We start from the raw sequence: 17,688 nt of genomic DNA, 5'->3' as shown, positions 1-17,688 counted from the left end.
TTGATACTGCTTTAAAAATCAGAATTTTATTTATCATCTTGAAGGTATATCTTTTAAGTGATTTAAAAAGAATAACATTGAGTTTTATAGAAGATTATCTTATGTAGTATTATGGGAATAATCTTAATTTCCTGCCAAGTTGATTATTTGAAAAATGAATTTAAATTGTCCTATTAAAAACCACTAAGCCACACTACATTTTATTGATAATTATTTAAAAAATTTTCTATTTTTCTATATAGTGTCATGTGTTTTGTACTCAAAAAGCTTAACAAGGGCCCACTGTGTGGCAGACACTGTGTAGAAAGATATATTGGTTTTCCCCTCAACTTAGTTGATTTACCTTACTGCCTTTTTATAAAGACCCATCTCTTCTTTCTTACTAAAACTTCTTCGTTGCTTAAAGAAGCCAGGATCATTTAGTGGCAGGAAATTAAGATTGTGAGTTGAGCAGGAATGTTGGTGTTGTCTTGTGTTTAATGGAACAAAATAGGAAGAGGGAATTCTAGGGACCTGCCTCTTAAAGGTAAATTCATCTATGATCCTTTCTGTGGTCAAGACTCATAGTGTTTTATAGAATGATTAATTGTTTTAATAAGCCAGAAGTTCACAGACTAAGTGCTATACTGCACAGTTGACCATAATTGGAATTCAAAGAAAGGAGAGATCCTTGTAGATTTTCAAGAACTGGCTATTATATAATAAACCTCGTAACAAAAACACCATAGGAAAATTATAGTGTAAAGACATTTAGGTAGAAAAAGCAATGTAATTGGGTACTTAACATTTTTACTCTACCATAGTAGCTTTTATGTGATGTCATATTATTATGCTGTTATTGATTATGAATTTAACATTAAATGCATTTTTATGTGCCTTTATTTGGTGTGTACTATTTGTGTTAGATGTTGAAAAGTTTTTTATGATTTCTTGATAATGGCATAAAAGGTTATATGCCTTTTTATCCTATTTCAAGAAAACCCTGTAGAAAGAAAACATCTTGTAGAACAAAAGGCATCTTTTAATTATAATCTTTACTGTGTTCATCATAAATTACTTGACAGAATCCAGAAAGTAGAGAATCCTTGTAAAATGAAACAAGAACCACTTTAGATAAAGGCCAGGTGCTTTCCCCTCATATTCTGTTTAAAGTATGAGACTTTTCTAGTTTTGTCATTTGTTTTGTTGAAGTCACTTGGTCCATAGAAACTCAGTTTTACTTTTAATTCCTACAATTTGCATATTGCCAAATTCAGTTTCCCAGGCCCTTTTACTTTTCATATATCAGGTTTAGAAAAGACAGACATATATATTTTCCATGTGTCAGGTTCAAATCAAACCAACTGAAAAGGACATAGGGCAGTCTTTTAAACGTCAGTTTCTGTTTTACTTTTTCCTTGCACTAATTTCTTTAAGGCCATGGCTATGACTGGATGTTTGTTGTTATGACTAAAGGTAATGTTGCATTCTAAACATTCACTTATTCAGAATTCAGGATTGCTTTAAGTAATCAGCACTTTAGTTTAAATGTACTTTATGATTTTCATTATCAACCTTTCAAAACCTACACAAATTAGAACTAAAATAATTTTGTGTTTCAAAAGGTCTTGTAAGGTAGTTGCAAGTAGAGATTGTTCGGTTCTTTTTACTTATATCCTTAGCACCAAGGACAAGAGTGTACCTGCTAGGCTTTTACTAAATGTTTGTTGATCAGTGATTGAGTCATTTTCTCAGAAACAATTTAAATCTCCCTCTCCCTCCCCCCCAAATGTATTTGAGAATTATTGTTAAAGGGGACAATTCCTTTTTTGCTTTTCTTGCCAGATTACTGACAAATTCAAACAGGCTCACAACAACTCGAAATGCTGTATGGGCTCTTTCAAATTTATGTAGAGGCAAAAACCCACCTCCAGACTTCAGCAAGGTATGACTGACTTAGACAAATTGATAAATATATCTTGAACTTTAAGAGACAGTGTGAGAGATTGAAGGTAATGAACAGGACTTCCATTCTTCTCATGTTAGAAGTAAGGAAATTGAGGCTTCGAATGGGAACTTGAATTGCTAAGATCACAGAGCCAGTGTCAACATTTTGACTCTTATTCCAGTGCTGTGTCCATTATTCCTGCTACTTCACACCAGTCCTAATCTGTATTCCTCTGTTCTCGTTCTGATTTTTTTTAAGTGTGTTACCAATATTGTACAGTAGAATAACATTGCTGAATATTCTGACATTTAACAAAACGACAGACCTCTTGAAGACAAGTTTTTTTTCCTCTTCACATTTAAATTATTGGGGTCAATGCTATTGTCAGTCAGAAGAAGGAAAAATGATATTGTATGAGTTTGAAATTGACTGGGGGAGGCTGCATAGCTGAAAACCATATTTTTCCTACTAGTACTAAACCTGAGTATAGGTTTCAGGAGTAAATGATCTATTTTGGGGGGGGTGTGTGCGTGTGTGTAAATGTTAGTTTAGAATTTAATGGCATATAACTGCAAGGAAGTGTTAATGTAATTGTATTTTGCCATGGTTAGACCAATCCTAGAGTATTGTTGAATTCTAGGCACTACATTTTAGGTAAAGAGATTAATAATCTGAAAAGTACCCTGATTAAGGCATTTAAGATGGTGAAAGGTCTGGAATTAATGACATGAGAATTGGATGAAAGAACCAGGGATGGTTAGCCTGGAAAAGAGATGAGGAAGGGGAGAATGTGATGCCTGTTTTCAATAATTTGAAGTTACTTCAGAAGGAAGAGAAGTTAGACTTTGCTTGGTTTCAGAGACTTAAACTCTGTTTAATAATAGGAAGTTACAGAGACAAATTTAGGCTTGATTTGAGAAGAATCTTGATAATAATGAGAGCTATTGAGAAGTAGAATGGGCTACCTCAGCAGGTTGTAAGTTTTTCACTCCCATGCCCACCCACCCACTCACCTACTTTTTCCTTTCCCCCTGGTCTTTAAGCAAAAACTGGAGGACTACTTATTAGTAATGTTGTGGCTGGGATTCTTTTTCAGTTAATGGCTTGGCTTAGATGGCCACCAAGAACCCTTCCATCTCTGAAATACTGTAGTATCAAAGGAATATTTAAACTTCTTGGTCTTTTTTTTCCTCCAGGTATCACCTTGCTTAAATGTTTTATCAAGATTATTGTTTAGCAGTGACCCAGATGTATTAGCAGATGCTTGTTGGGCCCTTTCTTATCTTTCTGATGGACCCAATGACAAAATCCAAGCAGTCATTGACTCTGGAGTCTGTAGAAGATTGGTGGAACTTTTGATGTAAGTATGATTCTATGATTAAGAAATGTAAATTATATATTAAATTTAGCCCTTGCTATAGGTCTAATGATAATAATTATAGCTCAGATTTATGTAGCAGTTTGAGATTTACAAAGTGCTTAATACATGTATTATTTAATTTGACCTTTAGAGTAGCCCTTTGAGGTAGGTGCTTTTTTTTATTTGTAAAATAAGGAAATGGGCCAAGAGAGGTTGTGACTCACTTGTGCAACTAATAAGTGTATGAATTTAAACTCAGGTTCTTTTGAGAAGTGTAGCACTCTGTCTTTGGTCTCTAAATATTTTTGATCACAAAAACTTATTAGTAAAAAAATTTTGAGCATGAATAATAATATTAATGATAAGATTACATTTAAATATATGTATACTAGTTCTATATTATAAAATAAACACAAAAATAGAAATTGAAAGTTGAAATAAAAATGCAACACTTTGAGTTTTCTTGTTCATACCAAACTATTTCTCATTAAAACATAAACTTTTTTTAGAGTAATATAATTAAGTATGCTTCATATTTTAAAAAATCTTGGATTAAAACTTTGTGATATAGTAATTTGAAAGACTTGTTCAGTTTATTTTGAATACTTAGTTTTAATGACTGTCTTAGCTGAAAGACAGCAAGCACCTCACAAAATATGTAGATCCAAATGAAAGAAATGCATCTTTGGATATACTCAATAAAATTTTCATCTTCATTGACTAGTTATGTAAATAATTTGTAGTTGTTCGGTCTTTTCAGTCATGTCCAACTTTTCATGACCCTATTTGTGTTTTTTTTTTGGCAAAGATACTTTGCCAAGTTTGCCATTTCCTTCTCCAGCTCATTTTACAGATAAGGAAACTGAGGCAAACAGGGTTAAGTGACTTGCTCAGGGTTAGTCACACAGCTAGAAACATGAGATTCCAATCCAGCTATTCCTGACTCCTAAGCTCTATCCATTGTTCCACCTCAATGACTGTGTGAGTACCATATTGTGGAGAACTTAAAATGTTAGGCAGAAAAGTTTGAACTTTATTAAGTAAGACAATAGATAACCCCTGAAGTTTGGATGATGAGACCTAGGCATAGATTCTTTTTTCGTTTGTTTGTTTGATCATTTTCTGCTTCAATTTATTTTATTACTTTCTTTTTTTTAATGCTTTATTAACTTTTGATTTACATCATTTGTTTCTGCCAGATTTTGAGTTACAGATTTTCTCCCCATTTTTCCCCTACCCACTGCCCCAAAATAGCAGTCCCACAGGATATCCCCTCCTCCAATCTGCTCTTTCCCATATTTTCTCCCATACCCCTTTCTACTTTTCCAGTGGATCTCTATGCCTCAGTGCCTGTATATCTTATTTCCTGATTACATGTAAGATGGTATTAATAATAGTGTATATATATAAATATATATTATATATATATTTGAATATTTGATTTTAAAACTTTCAATTCCAGATTCATTCCCTTCCTTCCTTGTCACCCACTCTTACTGGGAAGATACGCAGTTCAGTATAGGTTGTACATGTGTGGCTAATGCAAAACAATAACATAGTAGATATACTGTAAAAGACTGACTATATTTCCCTCCCTTCTATCCCACCTCCCACTTGTTCTATTCTCTACTTTGATCCCATCTGTTTTCAAAAGTGAGTGCTTCTAACTTCCCTCCCCTCCAGCCTACCCTCCCTTCTATCATCCCCCCTCTCATCCCCTTCCCCCCTGTTCTCTTGGAGGGTGAGATACCCTATTTAGTGTGTATTTCACTCCCTTCTCAAGCCAAATTCAATGGGAATAAGGTTGACCCATTCCCTTTTGCCTTCCTATTCTTCCCCTCCATTGTAACCATTTTCCCTTGCTTCTTCTGTATGAGATAGTTTACTCTTCTCTCATTATATTCCTCTCACCTCTTAATTTCACCTTTTAAGTATCATTCCTTCCTGTTAAATTGGTCCTGTGCCCTCTATCTATGTATACCTGTAAACATATATACACACACATTCACATATGTATTCATATGCTCATATACCCTTATATATAGACAAATATATATATTTCTAATCCCTTCAACTACTGAGAAAAGTTTCATAAGTTACAATTATTGTTTTTTCCATGTAGGAATGTTAATAGTTCAGCTTTGATAAGTTCCTTATGATTCCTTTTCCCTGTTTACCTTCTCATACTTCTCTTGCTTCTTGTATCTGAATGTCAGATTTTCTATTCAACTCTGGTTTTTTCAGCAAGAATGCTTGAAAGTCCTCTATTCCACTGAATGACCATATTTTCCCCTGAAACATGATACTCAGTTTTGCTGGGTAGGTGACTCTTGGTTTTAATCCCAGCTCCTTTGCCCTCCGGAATATCATATTCCAAGCCCTTCGATCCATCAGTGTAGAAGCTGCCAGATCCTGGGTTATCCTGATTGTGTTTCCACAATATTCAAATTGTTTCTTCCTGGCTGCTTGTAATATTCTCTCCTTAATCTGGGAATTCCGGAACCTGGCTATTATATTCCTAGGAGTTTTCTTTTTGGGATCTTTTTCAGGAGATGATTGGTGGATTCTTTCAACCTGTATTTTGCCCTCTGGTACTAAAACATCAGGGCAGTTTTCCTTGAGAACTTCCTGGAGGATGATTTCTAGGTTCTTACTTTGGTCATGGCTTTCAGGCAGTCCAATAATTTTTAAATTATCTCTCCTGGATCTATTTTCCAGGTCAGTGGTTTTTCCCATGAGATATTTCACATTGCCTTCTATTCTTTCATTTGTTTGGATCTGTTTAACAGCATCTTGATTTCTCATAAAGTCATTAGCTTCCATTTGCTTCAATCTAATTCTGAAGCAATGATTCTCCTCAGTGAGCTTTTGAGATTCTTTTTCCATCTGGCAGATTTGGCTTTTTAAGGCATTCTTCTCCTCATTGCCTTTTTGGGCCTCCTTTGCCATTTGAGTCATTCTGTTTTTTAAGGTATTATTTTCCTCAGGCTGTTGACTCTCATTTCATAATTTTCTTGCATTGTTCTCATTTCTCTTCCCAGTTTTTCCTCCACTTCTCTTATTTGGTTTTCAAAATCTTTCTTAAGGTCCTCTGTGGCCTGTAACCAGCTTGTATTTTCCTTTGAAGCTTTTGGTGCAGGAGTTCAGACTTCACTGTTTTCCTCCTGTTCCATGCTTTGCTCCTTTTTGTCCCCAAAATAGGAGTGTATTGTTGGAATCTTCTGTCTGCTTTGTTTCCTTTGCCTATTCATTTTGCCACTGAATTACTTGACTTTTGGGCTTTTTGCCACAGTAGGAGTCTGCCACAAGACAGGGGAGCTTTCGTCCCAAACACTGGGGTTTTGTCAGCTGCCAGAGGTATTAGGTGGGTGCCCTCTCTGAGGTCTCCACTCTGGCAAGCTGGACACACACCCCAGAACCTCCACCCTAGACTGCAATCCAGATCCAAGCAGGTTAAAGCAAGAGCGATTACCCCTCAGACTGGTGCTTGGTCCCCCTACACTCTGCAGGCCAAGAGCTGAAGCCGCCATGTGGCACTGGCTGGCTGTGCCAGTGTCTCAGCGGCTTTTCGCCCTGGGGGTAAAAGCCACACACTCCCACTTACTGGTCCCAAAGTCCAGACTGTGCTGACCTCTCACTTTGTCCTTTGTGTCTATGTGTTGATAATTCTGGAAACGGCCACAGCTGCTGCTGATCTGGAGTCCCTCTTCCCAGTGGCTGGTTAGGCCTGCCCTGGGGCTAAAGCCTCGGCATGGGGCTGGGCTCAGCTCCCAGAGCGCTGTGCTGGATTCCTGCTGGCCTGCCAGGCTGTCCTCAGTGGGAGGTTAGCCTCTCTGTGTCATCTTGTGGGTTCTGCAGCTCCAAAGTTTGTTTAGAGTCCCCTTTTTACATGGATTGGGGAGGGTGGAAGCTGGAGCCATGGGAAGGTCGTGCTTCTACTCCAGCATCTTGGCTCTGCCCCCTAGGCATAGATTCTTTAAGAAAGTTGTTGAAATAGATTCACAGATTAATTGAAAATGTTTTATAAAAGTGTCATTGTTAACTGTGAGTGGAAGCCCTAGCCTTTGCTTACTCTGCCATTCTGCTCATTCCCCCTTCCTCCCTGCCCCAACCCCCAAAATACTATCTGGCATCTAATACTGCCCTTATTTTGACTCTTGCCATTGACCTCCCTTCCAGGCAACCCCACTCAGAACTAGAACACCAAACTCAGAGCACTGGCAGAGCTAACTTTTTTTTGACAGTGCCAACCCAATTTAGTTGAGACTACTTTGTAATTTTTCCATCATTTTTTGTCAGAGAGTGAGTTCTTGGCCCAGTAATTTCTGTCCTTAGGTTTTTTAAACACTGCTACTCTGTTCTGTTGCGTCTGTATCTTGTGTACCATATCTACTCCATTGGTCAGCTTTTCTATTTTGATGATTACTGCTGTGTAGTATAGTTTGAGATCTGGTACTGCCAACTAAACCTGCTCTTCATCCTCAGCATGAGCTCTGGTCACACCATATCTTCAGTCATCACCTTTCATTCACTAATTATTGGTCTTTAGCTACTGGTTCCTTCCCTCATCTTTGTTAACCTCTCTGCATGTTTGACATTTTTGACCACCCGCTCCTCGATAACTCTTCTTCCTCGGCTTTTGTGACAGTTCTCTCTTCTGGTCTTCCTGTCTCACTAGAGCCCCTCAACTTTCTTTTTGCTGAATTATAATACATGTCCTGCCCCTCTTCTGTAGAGGGATACCTTCTAATCGATCAGCCTTAAAATGCCAAGTTGATAAGTCTGGCCATGTTAATCTTCTCAAAAAGATTCATTGGCTTATTATTTCCTCCAGGATTAAGTAAAACCCCCCTTGTTGGACATTTAAAACTACTTACAAGCCAGCTCTCGTCTGTCTTTCCAGACGGATCTCACAAACTTCTAGGTTCCTACAGGTCCATACCTGGAGTGCTCTTCAAAATCTCCCCCTTACGTAATCCCTAACTATCTCTTAGGCTTAAAGTTCTACCTTCTATAGGAGACCATTCCCCTAGTTACTAATATTTTTCCTTGGCCTTCCGATTGCTATATTCACTTAATATATAATTTCTATTTATTTATCCATGTACATGTTGTTTGCCCCCACTAGAATGTAGGCTTCTTAAGAGCATAATCTGTTTTTATTTTGTCTTTAGATCCCTAGCCTCCTAACTCAGTGTATGGCAGGTGTTAGGCACTTAATCTTGTACTCAGGCAAGAGTGGGGACTTGGGGGCAGAAGTGGGATATTTGTTTAAGACAAGGTTTCTACCTTCCTTTTAAGGACTTTTAATCATATTTAAAGGATCATTTCTATCATTTACCTACTAAAGCGTGGATTTCCATGTATTGTAAACAATTCAATATTAATGGATTACAGCTATCAAATTTATTGCTAGTGTTTACTTTTTAAGAGAGACAAACAGCTCTTGCTTAGGAAAATAAAATCTTTTATGTACCGTGTTTCCCCGATAATGACCTATCCCGAAAATAAGCCCTCCCCTTACTGTGTAAGATTCCTCTAAAATCAGCCCTCCCCCGAAAATAAGCCCTATTGAGATTGCTACTGTAGTGAAGGTGATCCCCTGCGCTACATGCTACATTATGGTACCCTCTGTATGCACGGTCCCCCCCCCCGTGAAACGCACACCGCACTCCGAGCTGCATCCAATCAGAGCTGCAGCAGTGAGCGTGTCATCCTGTTCTTCCCCAGTGATTTGCTTGCTGGCGCCATTGAGAGCAGTGCTGTGGAGGAGAGCTAAGGCAGGACAACATAAGCCCTCCCCTGAAAATAAGCCCTCTGGTGTTTTTCTTTCCAAAAAAAAAAAAATATAATAAGACAGTGTCTTATTATCGGGGAAACATGGTAGCTGTATTTCAGAAATGTTACATGTTTTTTACGTGTTAACAATTTTTTTATTGTCTTCAGGCACAATGATTATAAAGTGGTATCACCCGCATTAAGAGCTGTTGGTAATATTGTGACAGGTGATGACATTCAAACACAGGTGAGTTTAGATTTCAGTAAGTCTCTTTAAATGACAGTAGAATGTATAGTTGAATGTGTTACAAATTACAAAGTTACTTATTTCATACTGATGGTTCCTTCAAGCATATCCTATTCATATCAATCTTTCCATGTGTAAATAAATGTACTCTTGGTGACATGATTAAATATTTGTTGGGCGTTTACTCTTTTAGTCACTGTATTATGTTTTGGAGTTATGTAGAGATATAAGATGCTGTCCCAGTCCTCAAGGGAAGGAACATTTAAATATGAATATGGGAGGAGTATACACACTCAATAGTAGCATTACAGAATATAAACATATCATCATATATGTGTTATCTAACCAGTTAGATCTGTAGTAGTTCAGCAAAGGAAAAGGATTGGGACTGGAGAGATTGGGAAACACTTTGTGTTAGAGCTAGGACTAAGCTAGGAAAAGTGCCTTGTCTAAGATTGTAATAGGTAGTAAGGAGCAAAGGTGAGATTTGAACCTAGGTTTTTTGACTCCAGAGTCAATGCCACTACCTCATCTCTTCTATGCTGCCTCAGTGGTTTTGAATCACAAGTCTTAGAGCAGCAGTAGCAAGGTTAAAGCATGTAGATTGTTAGTCCCATTGTTAGAATGTTGGTGTGAATACCTCTGCTTTTATCTCCCGTGTAGAGTCTTCTCAGTTGTTAAAACAGAAGAGGTAAGGGTAGAGACTTAAGGCAGATTCTCTCAGATCTTTTCCAAATCTGAGATGCTTATTGCAGATATTGTCAGCTTTTCTAAATCTGAGAGTCTTCCAAAGACCCTTGATGATCTGAATTTTTTGTCTCAACAAGAAATTGATAATTGGCATTCTCTGGCAACATGTTATGTGTCCCGTTCCCCTCTATCCCCATCTTCTTGTCACCCTTTCTTTAGATATTTCCTTGAAAGCTTAAAAATTCATATAACTCCTTATTTATTTATCCAGACTAACAATTGCTAGTCTGATTTTCAAGTGGAAAATATTCTCATTGGTTTTAACTTATTTTATTACTCCCAAAAGTTACTTGTAAATATTTGTATTTTAAAGATTGTTTCAACTTACAAATTTTTATAGGTAATTCTGAATTGCTCTGCGTTACCCTGCCTCTTACACTTACTTAGTAGTCCAAAAGAATCAATAAGAAAAGAGGCATGCTGGACTGTGTCTAATATCACTGCAGGAAATAGAGCACAGATTCAGGTAAACATCTTTTCTGATTGATATTTAGACATCTCTGCTTTTTTTATAACCATATTTACCTTAAAGGAAGTGCTTATGCTACAGGTCAAAACTGTGTGTATATATATATATATATATATATATATATATATCTGTATATCTGTATATCTGTATAGTATAAATGGTGCTAAAAGCCCCAGAGGACAACTGGGTCTTAGGAATAATAATAGATAAGATCAAATTTCAAGACATCAGAAGAATTTAAGTTCTTTGTAGTTTTGACATAGTGATTTTACCTGTATCTGTTGTACTTCATTGAAATGCATTCATCATGCTAAATGTTAGCTGTAGTTGCTTACTTTTAAGGGGATTGCACAGTTGTTCCATTTCCTCCGTTTGAATAATGTAGTATTAAGTATATCATTATTCTCATTGATTTTCTTGTTTTGAAATGGACAGTTGTAGGTGTAGTTTATCAGTGTATATAATATTAGTTAATATTACCTTTTAAAATATTTTATTGATACTTTTTGGTTTTTTTAATATCACTGTCTCTTTCCAATAACCTGCTTCCTCTACGATAGAAGCCTCTTCTATCAAAGAAAAGCATTAGACAAAAGAAACTGAGATATCATGTGTTAGAGCACACAAAGTATTCTATACCATTTCACTGATAAGAAGGGGAAAGTATTTCTTTGCTAGTGTTATGGGCTTGATCATTAAATTAATCTTAATTCTGTTGTGCTTTTAGCATATGCTTTTAAAAATATTATTATGGTCAGTTGTGTATGGTCTTAATCTTGGTTTCCTTGATCTGTATCATTTCATGAAAATCTTCCTCAGTGTATCTGAATTTAATAGTATTATGGTATTCTATTATGTTTATATACCATGGTTTGTTTATCCATTTCTGGTCTGTGAGCAACCTTATTTTTTTTTTTTTAATCACAAAAAATACATTACCAACTAACTGCCTTCTGCATGCCTTGTCTGCTAAGCATCTCAAACTCAGCATGTCCAAAACAGAATTCATTCTCTTTTCCCTGAAATCCTCCCCTCTTCTGGCCTCCCTGTTATTGTTAAGGGTACTACCATCAACCCAGTTACCCAGGCTTCCAGCCTTGTTGTTATCCTTGACTCCTCACTTACCTCACATATTCAATCCATTGCCAAATCTTTTTTCTACTTTTATATCTTCCCTCTATTCCATAGCCACAATCCCAGCTTAGCCACACGTATACACACATACATGAACTTGTAACATGCACATTTAAAAATAATATACATCTCTAGTTCTTCATTGAATATGAACAAGAAGATTGTCTTATTAGGGGTTAGGATGAACAAGAGTTAAATCATTGTTGATATTAGTAACTAAATGGATTTTAGTAAAATAGTTTTTGTTAAACTAGGGCTTTGTCAGTTTTAGGTAGTTCAGGCATCAATTTTCTAGAAAGGGAGGAAGCACCAGATGAATTCTTAGAGTTGTTTTTATATTATTTTATTTTCATTTTTTGCTTTTTGGAGGGGGGAAGGGCATGGGGTTAAGTGACTTCCCTAGGTCACACAGCTAGTAAGTGTTAAATGTCTGAGGCCAGATTTGAACTCAGGTCCTCCTGACTCCAGGGTCAGTGCTCATATTCACCTAGGTGCCCCTTAGACTTGTTTTTAGCACTATTTTTTCATAGCTTATAATTTATGAATATCTTTAAAATGTAAAATTTTTATTTGTAAATATTTTCCTTGTGGTTTAATGATATTATTTCAAAGTTATTTACGTTTTTAATATTTCAGAAGATCTATGATTTCATTACTTTTGGCTCTTACAATGAAGCAGATTGTGTCCATGCCACACTATTAGTAGAGGACACATAGTCCTCATGGATTTTCACTGTCAAAAAAAATAAATCTATTGGTCAGTCTTTTGGTAATGACCCTCTCCTAACTGGTTCAATAGATGCCATTTCCTTAACTATTTTTACATTCAAAGCTTGTTTATTTAGCTCTTTGGTACCTTCACTAAAGCAATACCGTTTATTATAGAGCACTGAAAATAAAGCTGATCTTTTAAGAAGTATATATACTCTAGTGTATTGTCAGACTGGAGAGATAAAGATATTTTAAGTTTTAAGAATAAGAACCATAGAGGCAGCTAGGTGGTACAGCGAATAGAGCACTAGCCCCGAAGTCAGAAGGATGTGAGTTCAAACGAAGCCTCAGACACTTGACACTTAACTAGTGGTGTGACCTTGGGCAAGTCACTTAACCCCAATTGCCTTCCCCCTCCAAAAAAAATTTAAAAAGAATAAGTACCATAGTAGCATTTTAAGATAAACCATAAAAATTGTGGAATTTAAGTATTACTGTACTTATACTTCTTACAAAGTACTATACTGACAGTAACGCGTTTGTTTTTTCTTTGCTTCAGGCTGTCATAGATGCAAATATCTTTCCTCTTTTGATTGAAATTCTTCAGAAAGCTGAGTTTCGTACCAGAAAAGAGGCAGCATGGGCTATAACCAATGCAACATCTGGAGGCACTCCAGAACAGATACGGTATGATGTTAATGATGAAGGATAGTGGATCTTATAACTTATAATAATGAACTTTACTACTTTTTAAATTAGAAATCATTAGGAACATACTATTATTTTATAATGGAGATTTTTTTTTCCTTAACTTGTTCTTCCCAGAATAACCATTTTTAAGAAAGAACTCCTTCCTTCTTGCTATAGAATAATGAAACCAATAATTATAGCTGTAGCATTTTGAGATTTGAAATAGCTTTTTGTTTAGGTATGAAACACTGCCCAAATTCTCAAATCAAAATGGATCTGCTAAGCATTATGAAGTGAGAAGTATACTTGATGGGCTGTAAACCATGTCATTGTTTTCACAGTAGTTAACTTCATATATATCATTTATTTAAATTATTTCTCAAATTGCTTTTGACATAAATTAAAAAAATTAGTTTTTACGTTGTAAGCTGAGAAGACTACTTTTTAAACAGAACATAACATTTGTAGGCGCTAAAATTGTTTTTAAAAAAATGTTCAGGATAAATATATAATTTCATCTTATAGAAATGACTAGGGTTCAGTATCCATGTGCTTCATGGGGAATTTACTATGGATGTTTTAATCTGGAGTGATGTAGGTTGATATATGTAAACCTTGATCTGTACCAATATTATACTAGTTAAATTTTTTCCTACTTCATGATGGCAGATGATAGCTATGGTACTTTTCTAATTACTTTTATTCGTCATAACTTAGATTATTATGCTAACTTTGAGACTCAGTTCTTTCTTTCTTTACAATATTAACAAGTAGCAGTCCTTTTTATCTCCACCTAATCACTTTTTACTCCTAAAGACTCTTTTAGTTTTAGAATCCTTATGTCGATCGGGCATATATCCAAAGTTCCTTGGGCTTTTTTTAAAAGAAATATTATTGAAAGATAACCTGATGAAATTTATACCTTAAAAAATGAGTGAAGATTATATTCTCTGTAAGAGTCACTTAGAGAGAATTTTGATTCTCTTTTTCCTGCCATGTTCACTGTTTGTTTATTTAAAAAAATTTTTTTTTAAACTAGCTTTGGCTTTTGGGATCTTTTTGAGCTTTTTCATTCTTTGTGGGGAAAGGTCTTTTTTAATGTCTTTGTGGATTTTTGTGGTTTTTAATGTCTTTGTATTTCCAATATCTTTTGCTATTGTTTCATCTTCTTGGGCCTTCATTGTTTTCTTTCTCCACGTTGTCAAATTTTAAAATTTTTTAAAATTTTAAATTAAAAATTTTTAAAAATAAAAATAAAAAGTTTCCCATTTCTTATTGGTCTTTGACAAGTGCAGTTATCAATAATACAGGGTCTTTAATCTTATTAAATTTTTATTATTTAGGATAATTTGGTGATTTTTAAGCTGAAATTTGTTTTTCGAGAAACATATTTATGTAATTGATCATTAGCAAACGTTTTTCCTTAATATGTCCAATCCATATGTCAAAAGGAACACTTGTATCCATTAATCAACTTTTAATAATTTCATTATCTGTATAAATGTAGAAAGAACATTTCTAGAAACTATACAACTTGTAATTTGGTCTAAACAAAGTTCATTGAGAAATTAAAGACTTTTCATTTGCCCACCCATAACATTATAGTAAACTTTCTTTAAAAAATATTTTGATGGCTATATTTAAGTATAATTTGTTTCATTTGAAATGCTATGTACTCATTTTAAATAAATTCTTTTTTTTGCTTTTTGGAGGGCAGTTGAGGTCAAGTAACTTGCCCAAGGTCACACAGCTAGGTGTTTTTGTTTGTTTGTTTGTTTGTTTGTGTGAGTGTTAAGTATCTGAGGCCAGATCCGAACTCAGGTCCTCCTGACTCCAGGGCCGGTGCTCTACTCACTGTGCCACCCAGCCGCCCCTTAAATAAATTATTCTGAGGAAGGGTCCATAGGCTTTACCTTATTGCCAAAGGGGTCCACGACACAAAAATCATTAAAAACTCTTGTTCTAGTCAAACTTTATCTACTAGGGTATACTTTTTTTTTTAAGCAATTGGGGTTAAGTAACTTGCTCAAGGTTACACAGCCAGTTATTTTGTATGGGTGCTAAGTATCTGAGGCCGAAACCGATCCCGGGTCTCCTGATGCCTGGGCCAGTGCTCTTACTCACTGCGCCACCTGGCTGCCCCTAGAGTAAACTTTTTTTTTTTAAGCAATCGGGGTTAAGTAACTTGCTCAAGGTTACATGGCCATTTATTTCTGGGTGTGGTGCTGAGTATCTGAGTCCGGATTTGATCCAGGTCATCCCGACACTGGAGCCGGTGCTCTTACTCACTGAGCCACCTGGCCACCCCTAAGCAATTGGGGTTAAGTAACTTGCTCAAGGTTACACAGCCAGGTGTTTCTGGGTGGGTGCTAAGTGTCTGAGCCCGGGATTCGATCTCCAGGTCTTCTCAGCACTGGAGGCGGTGCTCTTACTCGCTGTGCTACTTGGCCGCCCCAGGGTATACTTTTTAAAACCAAAAGTATTGTGTCCCAAGGAAATTGTTCTTTTCCTGAGTTTCCTAACTTCAGCTATGAATCTCTTTTGTCATATTCAGTCTGTCACTTTTTGGTTAGTTACTTCTGACTCCTTGTATTTCAAAATAAAATCCCCATTAGAGATGTCCCTTCTGTGCCAGAACCTAAACTTTTCCATTTCTGCCTATCCTAACGAAATTATACCACTGTTAATTAACTGTTAACATCCTTTTTACCTAAGAAAAAGTTTTCAGTAGTATAACTAATTCAGAATTCTTTTCTGACCAGATGACTCTTAACTTAAGCATTTTCACTCCCTGCCTAAAAATTTTGTCCATGTGCCCAAAGCCATCCCTCTTGAGTTATTTCCTGCCTCTTATAAGAGCATCACATCTTTCTGCCCTACCAATCCATCCCCCATAAAATTGACAAACTGATAAAGAGCAGGTCTTTCTATGTCACTCTTCTGCTCAAAAAGCTCTTTTTTGCATCTAAAATTAAAATATTTTATTTTTTATTTGACATGTAAAAGTCTTTCACAGTCTGACTTTGACTTACCTTCCTAGGGTTACTTATTATATATGACTCTTCTGTTACAAATAAAGGATTCCAGCCAAACTGGACTACTTACTGTTCCTTGTAAATGACAGTCCTTCACCTTTGTCCATCCCATTTACTCTTTCCTTACCTCCACAAATACCTAACTTCCTCCAAACATAAATATCACTTCTTAACAGAAGGCCTTTCTTGATTATACTAATAGTCCTATACTAATAGTCCTATCCTAATTATACTACCTTCCTACTTTCTGTTGCCTCCCCATTAATTTATATACAAAAAAAAAACTTGTTATATAAGAACATTTGAATTTTGTCACACGTCAGAATAACAAAATAAATGCCTAAGATGCCTGAAACAAATGAAAATTAAGAAACTTTGAGGAAATTAAATATATCTCTATAGTTGTTGTTTCTTTAATTTTTTTTGTAGAAATATGCTAATAAATTTGATGTTGGCTTTTGAATTATACAAGGGTGTGTACCTTTTTTTCTCTCTAGGGTGGTGATTGATTTCAAGTGACTCATATTCTTTTTTTTTGGCCAAATTTCTTTTAGACTTATATTCTTTGACTTAGGAAAAAATGCATTGTTTATAAGATAGCTTGTTGGAATTGGCAGTATAATCTGAGGCAGTGGAAATGCACACTATAACTGAGCCTGCTGAGCATTTTTGCCACTTTTAAGTTAGTTTACATTCTAGAAATGTTTTACTTGTTTTAGTTATACTTAGTATGCCTCTGGGTAGCATTTTTATGAGTCAGTACCATAAACTAATAAAACACATTAAATTCTTCCTTCCCCTTGTCTCCTTAATTATTTTAAAGGTATCTGGTAGCATTAGGTTGTATTAAACCTCTCTGTGACCTTTTGACTGTGATGGATTCCAAAATAGTCCAGGTGGCTTTAAATGGTCTGGAAAATATTTTACGCCTTGGGGAACAAGAAGCTAGACAAAATGGAATGGGCATCAATCCATACTGTGCTCTCATTGAAGAAGCATATGGTAAGGACTTATATATTTATAATCCTACTCAGTGCTTGGTCATCCTTCTATATAGAGATTTTTAAATCTCAGTGGCTTCTTTCTGGAGTCTAGCACATTTTGGTTCACCTATTCCTGCTGTATAAATTTGCATTCAGAAACTAGAAATATAACTTTATAAACTAAATGAAATATATCTGCTTTATATTCCTCTTCTGTCTGCCTACCACATCCCCAAATCAAATATAAACATTTATTTCTTTAGTGTATTTATGTGTATGAAATTATTTTATTTTATTTTAGCTTTTTTTGGGAGGCCAGGGCATTTGGGGTTAAGTGACTTAGCCAAGGTCACACAGCTACTAGTAAGTGTTAAGTGTGTGAAGCCGGATTTGAACTCAGGTCCTGACTCCAGGGCCAGTGCTCTACTCATTGCTTCACCTAGCTGCCCCTGTATGAAATTATTTAATAACAAAATAAAAATAATTTTTTGATTCTTTAACCCACTGCCCTGGAGTTGGCTGAGGTCTTTATGAATGGAAGTAAAAGTGACTCCCAGCATCTCAGCTTAAATTTGCTTCTTTGTAAAGTAGTATAATAATATTT

General features: G+C 35.8%; 1 protein-coding gene across 1 annotated transcript in view; it reads left to right on the top strand.

Moving 5' to 3' along the window:
• Window positions 1-17,688, top strand: part of KPNA5 (karyopherin subunit alpha 5) — a 54,935-nt gene that overhangs the window by 34,660 nt on the left and 2,587 nt on the right. Inside the window, exons 8-13 of the mRNA XM_069076996.1 lie at window positions 1,825-1,924; window positions 3,124-3,287; window positions 9,234-9,312; window positions 10,403-10,528; window positions 12,936-13,063; window positions 16,925-17,103. Coding sequence (XP_068933097.1) covers window positions 1,825-1,924; window positions 3,124-3,287; window positions 9,234-9,312; window positions 10,403-10,528; window positions 12,936-13,063; window positions 16,925-17,103 — 776 coding nt within the window. The remainder of the gene's footprint in view (window positions 1-1,824; window positions 1,925-3,123; window positions 3,288-9,233; window positions 9,313-10,402; window positions 10,529-12,935; window positions 13,064-16,924; window positions 17,104-17,688) is intronic.

The sequence above is a fragment of the Petaurus breviceps genome, unplaced genomic scaffold, assembly GCF_028583685.1.
Source record: "Petaurus breviceps papuanus isolate PSGF00001 unplaced genomic scaffold, PetGlider_PUasm1.0 90977, whole genome shotgun sequence".
In the NCBI taxonomy this organism is placed as follows: domain Eukaryota; kingdom Metazoa; phylum Chordata; class Mammalia; order Diprotodontia; family Petauridae; genus Petaurus; species Petaurus breviceps.
The sequence above is the reverse complement of the archived record's forward strand: the minus strand, read 5'-3'. Positions and strand labels throughout refer to the sequence as shown.